The sequence below is a fragment of the Glycine max genome, chromosome 13, assembly GCF_000004515.6.
Source record: "Glycine max cultivar Williams 82 chromosome 13, Glycine_max_v4.0, whole genome shotgun sequence".
Classification (NCBI taxonomy): domain Eukaryota; kingdom Viridiplantae; phylum Streptophyta; class Magnoliopsida; order Fabales; family Fabaceae; genus Glycine; species Glycine max.
The window spans coordinates 18026380-18034282 of NC_038249.2; the positions used below are offsets into that span (position 1 = coordinate 18026380).

Here is a 7903-nt window from a genome sequence, read left to right on the forward strand (position 1 = left end):
TGAAGAAGTAGGAGTACTTTTTTTAAACAATAAAAAAAAAAACAGAAAGAGGAGTCTATAATGATACATACGAAAATGATTTTCAAAAAATATTCGCAAAACACATTACATTTTAAATTACATAATAAAATATATTTTTTTATTAATGGATGCAAGTAATAAAAAAACTAATTGTTAGTAATGAATAAAAAAAACTATTTTTTTTTCTTATATTCAGAGGCTTCTATTTTTTTCACTTTTATGTTATATGTTCCCTTATGATTTGTTTGCTTATGTAGTTTTTTTTTTGTGTAGTCTGGATGGTCAAAATAGTGACATTGAGGATAAAGGTGAAGATGGTATTAAAAGTTAGTCCTAACCTGCTTTTAACTTTTCTAATGTATTTTTATAAATACACAATCAAAACATGATTCCATTATAAAGCAAACAGGACACAACGGATTCATAATTTTAATGTGTCATTTGGGGTAAAAAAACCTATACAAAGGAATCATGTTTCGCTTATGCTTTATTTTTTCCACCTCCAGAATTATTATTTTATTGTATTTTTGTCAAAAGGGTATTTTTGGGATAATGTTAAAAAAAACACCCACATGGGTAGTGCCAGTAGCAACTCCCACCCAAGTCTATTCCTTTTTCATAACTAAGCATATGGGTTTCCGGTCATGAGAATCCACTTGCAACAAAGACTTTGAAAATGATGCATAATATTTTTAAGTGACATATTGAAGAGATTCACTGTCACATATATAGCTGATGCTTAATGTAAAAAAAAAAAAAATCAGTCTCGTTCCTTTGTAATTAGCCCCAATAGAACAGCTCTTCAATTCTGCATATCAGCATATCTATGTAATTTAACGCCGAAGTACACATTCCCTTGAAGGGGTACCCCTAATGATACATGATAAGTATCAACAAATGAAAAACTATACAACATAGAAATCATCCTATATTGTCCAAAACTTGAGTAAAAATGTTGTGTTGTGAATGCTCATGAGAAAGCAACAACTATATGAGTTTCTTCTTCAGAAAAAAGCGCTTCAGATACCACACTTGCAATACCGAAACCAAAATGCAGACACTAAGCGACATGATGCTAAACCAAGCCACTCTACCATTTGTTCTTTCACTGACTTCCCTCATCCTTGCTTCCCTGCAACAAAGTTCAAGAAAATGAATTTCTGAAATGCTCTAATCAACATTCAAGCATATTTGTAGCAGTTATTGTGCAGGACTAGATGCAAAATAGTTATTTCTTGTTTGCTAAGGGTAGCACAAACAAATGGCCCTTTTGTTTTTAAGGAAGAGACCAAACTACTCAACTTCAATGAAGAAACATTTTCTCATATGGACTGGTTACATATTTTTTAGGAGTAATGATACATATTTAAGTGGTTGTAACTTTGAAGAGCCTTACTTTATAGGTATAAAGAAGAGCCTAAGTTCATAAATGCCTCACATCAACTATGAGAAACTAAGACTCTGATCAAATTAAAATCAAACATAAAGTGTAACGAGATAGTATTTACTTATCCTTCAAATAAACTAGATAGCCGTGGATGGCCTCCACTGCTCCTTCAAGTTTCCTGAGCTCAAGTTCAACACCCTTAAACCAAAGCAGAAAAATTAAACTAATTAATTATTTAATAATAATTAAAATAAAAATGAACCACAAACATGTACAAGTTTTATTTATTACCGAATGAATAATAATGCACAAATAGTATGAGTTTTTTTACGACAATGTTCAATCACAGATTCTGTATAAATTTCCATTATTGTAGCTTAAAACTTGTAAGCTTTCAGCTTTTCAGCTCTTAACGATGCAGACTTATAATAAGTTGCAGGCTTATAATTAGTTTTCAGCTAGTTTATAAGCTAATTTTACCAAACACATGACACACCCAAATGATTTCTAATTGATTCATTTAGATATCCCTATAAAACTCTTGTACTTACAAAGGCAATGACAGAACATGAATGAATTTCATTAGTTTACCTCTATCTTTTCTTTCTTTGCAACAGACTCCCAATCCTTGGCATAAATTCCTGTTTTCCAGTCAAGGCTTACAGTTGCTTCTTCTTGATGTTTACCATCCATCCAAAAGCACGCGACGTAGTTCCCACTCTCAGCTGTTGTAAATGCAAATTGTCCTTGTGTGGCATTTTCATTGTGGTGAAGGTTATTTCCATAAGGAGATGTTACCTGGGAAAATAAACAAAATCAAATTAGCAACATGAACCCTTTAAAACTATATTCAGTTACACCTTATAACCCAACGTCTTTATTTCACAACATTAGGAATCAAGAGAAGGAAGATCTCAATTCTCAAATCTGCAACAGGGAATGTGAGCAACAAATCAGCTGAGAAATTTGTTTAATTTCAGAAGTGTCCAACCTTAGTATCGAATGTACCAAAAAGTATGCAGGTTTCTTCATTTGTGAAGTTTAGTAATTGGGTTAAATGCATTGTAGGTCCTTTAATTTTTGGTCAAAATTGATCTTAAGCCATATACTTTTAAAACGAAAATTTTGATCTACCAATGCTTTATAATTGGCGAAATTCGTCTCTGGATCCTAATTTCCTAAGTTTCATAAAAAGACACGAATTCAGCAATTTTTGAAAAATATGAGAACCAAAATATCCTAACATAAGAATATTCACACAAAATCGGATTAATCTATGTTTCTCCATAATTCTATATGATTCAACGTGAATCCAATCACACACATTGACTATCTAATAGACCAATTTCAATGCATAAGGAATCAAACAACAAGAGAAGTAGCCAGCAACTCTAAACCAACCAAACTGGATAAAAAATAAAAATAAAAACAGGGACTTTTCATGTGGATTTGGGAACATTAATGAGACATACCTTGACAGAAAGTGTTTGAAGCCCACCCTCTTGAGTAACAACATAGTAATCGGCTAAAACGACAACGTTTGACTGGATTTCCTCAGACAAACACTTAGTCCCCGAAGTGGGGAGTGTTAACCACACAGCCTCTGCCAGGGGCAACACATAAAAATGAGCCGCGAAGCATAACAACATCACCACAGAAATTCCAATTCGAGAGTTTCTGTCCCTAGCCATTGGCGAAGGTTGACCTTGGAATCAGACACTGTCTTGTTACAGAGCAGATCTGCAATTTGTCAAATTTTGAGTATTGTAATGTCTCTTGCGTTTGGGTGAGGAAAAGTTCAGTGTTTAACTTTTTTAGTGAGACAAGAGTGTGGGTAGGTTCAGAAGTTAAGTTTGTGTTGTTTTGGTCAAAACTGAAAAAGAAGTTGGTGGCGGTGACGCATTTGCTGCCTACATGGCTTTGTATCGACCAATCACGTTTGTGAAGGAAAGTCCATGTAAGGAAAGGTGCCACATAAACATTGTCTTGTGCCACGTGCCGTTTTGGCATTAAGGCCACAAATTCAGGTAAAATTTAAGAGTTCTATCACATTCATACTAGAGTTAATTGCACAAACCTTTCAAAATTTAAACTTATTACACTTAATATCTTTTCATTTTATAACATTATTACTTTTGTCTTCTTGTCTGTAACGGCGTCCAACTTTCGTTAACTTTTCAAAAAAATCAAATAAAATAAAAATCAACTTTATGATAATCTTAACTTGCCCCTTCATTTAATATACATAGATTAGGGTTTGGGGTGACTTTCAACTCTCTCTCAAGGCCTCGCCTTCATTGCGCTCTTGCCTGCCGCTGTCATCCTTCCATCCACGATGACCAAAACATATTGGAACAAAATTAAATCAATATATAGAAACATGATCAAAACATGTATTGTGAAATTCTAACTCTAGATCAATCCGATCCACCATAGATTCAACCTAGAGGGTCAGGTCCTAGGTAGATTGGGTTAGTTTTTTCATAATTAGAATAGGGGGCATGCTAGGTGCATCCAGCAATGTTGCTGGTGCATCCAGTAATTTTTTGAAATGGTAAAATTGTCCTTAAGTTAAAATTTAAAAACAAAACGCATTGCCTTTGTTTTCTTCCCCACCTTTCTGGCTTTTTTCTTCTTTTCTTCGTTCCTTCTTCCTCTGCACCTGAAGTTGCCATTGTTGTGTTGCTGCGAAGCTTTCGTGGTGCCGTTGCTGCGTTTATGTCGTCAAGGTTAGTAACCCCTATCTCCCCTCCTCTCGTAGGTTAACTGTTTAGTTAGTTTAGGAGATGATGGCTTTAGGGTAGAAGACATGGAAATCGCCTGAAAATGGCGAAGAGCAACCGTTCCGATAGAAGAAAAGTTCTTCCGGAGAAGCTACCAGAAGAACTTGTTCCGGTAGCTTCTCCAAAAGAAGGTTCTTCTGGTAGAACAAAAAATTCTTCCGGAGAAGCTACCGGAAGAACTTCTTCCGGGGAACTTCTTCCGGTAGCTTCCGGAAGAAGTTCTTCCGGTAGCTTCTCCGGAAGAACCTTCTTCCGGTAGAACAAATTGTTCTACTGGAAGAAGGAATAATTTTTTCCAAAATTAGTTTTGTTTTTTTATAAATGAATTTGTTTTTTTTTTAATTTTTCTTTATAATAATTCAAATATTTATGATTTCATGGTGGTAAGTAAAAAAATTAATTAAATATTATATATTAGGTTAAATTTTTGTTTTTTTTTGTATTTGCATAAAAAATTTGGTATTAGGGTTAGGACCTAGTTGAGTGTAAGATATCTGTTTAGTGGTTGAGTGTGTAGGGTTTGGTTTAGGGTAGTCAACAATGCTTAGGGTAGTGTGATTAGGGTTTATAACGTAAAGCTGAAGATTTATGTCAATATATGTAGGTTTTTAATTATATGAATAGTTTATTTGACCCAAAAAAATATGTGTTCTTCATGATTTGCAGATCATGGTTAGAACACGAGGTTTAGGTCATGCTTTAGCTAGGGTTATAGGCAGAGGTAGACATGATGAGCATGATGCAATCGATGTTCCCCAGAGGCGTAGGCCTACTGCATCAACCAGTAGGCGACGAGTACATATTACGATTGATGAGGGTGTTCCTCAGGTGACTGAGGATGTTCCTCATATGGCGGAGGATGTTCCTCAGGTGACTGAGGATGTCCCTCATGTGGCTGACGATGTTGCTCAGATGAGTGAAGATGCGCCTCAGATGATCGCGGACGTAGATGCGACTATTGTAGAGGACTTAGGTCGTGATGGTGCTAAGGGGTCACATGCTGATGAGGGATTCCCTGGTGGGCCCTGTGACCCATCAGTTCCGACTTCATTTGCGGAGCATGTCGCACATGCCATTTGGACTAGACAGGTATTATAATTTCTTACTTTTTTTCTTCTTGATTTGTTTGTCATTAAAAAAATTTGATATTTGTGTATTTTGAATGATTTGTACTTCAATTCAGGAGCGTCCTAAGCTGAAGTTGGTGTCGCATGGGAGGAAGGTGGCATTAATTGGGAGGCCAGTGCCTGCGATTGAAGGGCTGGTTGTCACCACAGGATTAAGTCCATTGATCGAGTGTACAGTTGTAATCGGCAATCCTGGACTTATATCCGTATTTGTGGAGAGGTGGCACAGGGAGACCAGCACATTCCACCTTCTAGTAGGAGAGTTGACGATCACACTAGATGATGTGTCGTCACTCCTCCATCTCCCTATCAGTGGCGCTTTCCACAGCTTCGAGGCTATTTCCGTGGATGAGACGGTATTTTTGTTGATGGAGTTGCTCGAGGTGTCTGGTGAGGAGGCTAGAGCCGAGTCAATACGAGCGCGCAGGGCATATGTACACCTCTCATGGGTTCAGGAGATCTATGAAATGAGATGTCAGGCACGACGATGGATTGTAGCAACTCGTGCTTATCTACTACACCTGGTCGGTTGCACTCTTTTTTCTAACAAGAGTGCAACAAATGTTCATGTGGTACATCTAGAGGCTTTTCGCGACCTGGGTCAAAGTGGGGGTATGCCTGGGGAGCTGCGGCCCTGATTCATATGTATGACCAGTTAGATGAAGCTTCTAGGACCACGACACGGCAGATTGGGGGGTACCTTACTTTATTACAGGTAAATTTTGTGTTCGTAATATGTTACATTGGATTATGATGTAAACATGTTTTTATGTTATGTTAACCTAATTTTTTTTGTAGTGCTGGATCTATGAGCATTTTCCGAGTGTGCATCAGTGCGTCACCGATGATGCGTATGAGGAGACGTTCCCTCGTGCCTCCCGGTGGCTGACGATGAAGGCTCATATGAAGGGAATTATAGGAGCGTTGTACCGGGCACATTGTGATGCTTTGACAGTCACAGACGTGTGCTGGTTGCCTTATAGTGACCATCGAGGGGTTAGGGTGTTTGAGCTGATTTCATCGTTCCAGGGTCAGCTAAAATGGGGTCCTACAGCGGTCACAATTCAACCAGAGAGGGTGCTACACTAGTTTGGGTACATTCAGAGCATCCCTTCGCTGCCTGTTAGCGCTTCGTTGTCATATGATGATATAGATGACAGGTGGATGCATTTCTTGGACCACGTAGTAGCTGTGGGTTACCTTTGTGTAGTGTCTGGGCAGGTATCTACGGATTACATGGAGTGATTTTTCCAAATATCTCACCCATTCATGATACCGACTCAGGCAAGTGACCAGCCCAGACATGCACCTGCCCCAGACCATGAGGACTACATGCAGCCGGACATCCCACAGGTTCCAGTGGCATTTGACCCCCCTCGACATGCAGTGGTAAGATTGTTTGCCCATTTAATGTTTGATGAATTGTTATTTATTTTAAATTTTGTAATAAATTTTTTTATGACTGACACAGGATGATTACAAAGGTTGTGAGGCGATCGCAAAAAGGTTGGAGCGTGTGCTCAACCTTAGGATGGTCACTGTAGGGACAGAGTTACATGATATCATGCAAGATTGCCTGAGGATCGCCAAGGGGTTGCCAGCGCAGATGGAAGTGTTAGGGCTCGACAAAGACGACGCACAGAGCATTGATGATGTTTTTTATGTTTTGTAGTTGACATCATTTTTTGTATTTGTTACTCTTTTTTGTTTAATATAGTTTACTTTTTTTGTACTCTATATGACACACTGATTCTGATTCCGATTCCGAAAATGATGACTTTCCTTCATAAGAATGAGATTAAAATTATAAATTTTTAAAAATAAGATATCTAAATGTTTATGTTTTAAAGTAACAGCTAAATTTTTAAAAAAAATAGGATTTGGAGCCTTTAGACATGTTCAAGTACCCATGTTCGGGGTTTTTTTAAAATTATGCGCGAGTCACCTAAGATATTCGAGGGGTGCTATTTCTCATGTTTGGACGTCAAAGAAGCCAAAAAAAAATAATATCGTCAGACGGTTCCACCGAATAACACCTCAAAAAACAAGCACGAAATTAAAAAAAATAATAAGATTTGGAGCCTTCAAACATGTTCAAGTACCCATGTTCGGGGGTTTTTTAAAATTATGCGCGAGTCGCCTAAGACATTTGTGGGGTGCTATTTCTCATGTTTGGACGTCAAAGAAGCCAAAAAAAATAATATCGTCAGCCATTTCCACCGAATAACACCTCAAAAAACAAGCACGAAATTAAAAAAAAAATAGGATTTGGAGCCTTCAAACATGTTCAAGTACCCATGTTTGGGGGCTTTTTAAAATTATGTGTGAGTCACCTAAGACATTCAAGGGGCACTATTTCTCATGTTTGGACGTCAAAGAAACCAAAAAAAATATCGTAAGCCGATTCTACCGAATAACACCTCAGAAAACAAGCACGAAATTAAAAAAAAAATAGGATTTGGAGCCTTCAAACATGTTCAAGTACCCATGTTTGGGGGCTTTTTAAAATTATGTGTGAGTCACCTAAGACATTCAAGGGGCACTATTTCTCATGTTTGGACGTCAAAGAAGCCAAAAAAAATATC

The 7903-nt window shown here is 37.4% G+C and overlaps 2 protein-coding genes across 2 annotated transcripts; one reads left to right on the forward strand and one right to left on the reverse strand.

Annotated features, from left to right (window-relative positions):
• Nucleotides 1-801: 801 nt before the first annotated feature.
• On the reverse strand, nucleotides 802-3260 carry LOC100799948 (transmembrane emp24 domain-containing protein p24delta4). The gene is made up of 4 exons (XM_014765348.3): nucleotides 2881-3260; nucleotides 2000-2206; nucleotides 1530-1606; nucleotides 802-1153 (listed from the first exon to the last, which is right to left on the reverse strand). Exons 1-4 carry the CDS (start codon nucleotides 3097-3099, stop codon nucleotides 1009-1011), a joined length of 648 nt encoding a protein of 215 aa, XP_014620834.1. The 5' UTR covers nucleotides 3100-3260; the 3' UTR covers nucleotides 802-1008.
• Nucleotides 3261-4860: 1600 nt separating this feature from the next.
• Nucleotides 4861-5956, forward strand: LOC102661284 (protein MAIN-LIKE 1-like). Its single transcript, XM_006595166.1, has 2 exons — nucleotides 4861-5280; nucleotides 5375-5956. The coding sequence occupies exons 1-2, from the start codon at nucleotides 4861-4863 to the stop codon at nucleotides 5954-5956; spliced, it is 1002 nt and encodes a 333-aa protein (XP_006595229.1).
• Nucleotides 5957-7903: the final 1947 nt, after the last annotated feature.

Excerpts from the sequence above, each read along its gene's own strand:
- LOC100799948 (XM_014765348.3), bottom strand. The coding sequence starts at position 3,099 with ATGGCTAGGGACAGAAACTCTCGAATTGGAATTTCTGTGGTGATGTTG. Across the intron at positions 2,207-2,880 it reads TTCAAACACTTTCTGTCAAG|GTAACATCTCCTTATGGAAA; the intron begins GTATGTCTCATT and ends TTATTTTCCCAG. Across the intron at positions 1,154-1,529 it reads CTAGTTTATTTGAAGGATAA|GGAAGCAAGGATGAGGGAAG; the intron begins GTAAATACTATC and ends ACTTTGTTGCAG.
- LOC102661284 (XM_006595166.1), top strand. The coding sequence starts at position 4,861 with ATGGTTAGAACACGAGGTTTAGGTCATGCTTTAGCTAGGGTTATAGGC. Across the intron at positions 5,281-5,374 it reads ATGCCATTTGGACTAGACAG|GAGCGTCCTAAGCTGAAGTT; the intron begins GTATTATAATTT and ends ACTTCAATTCAG.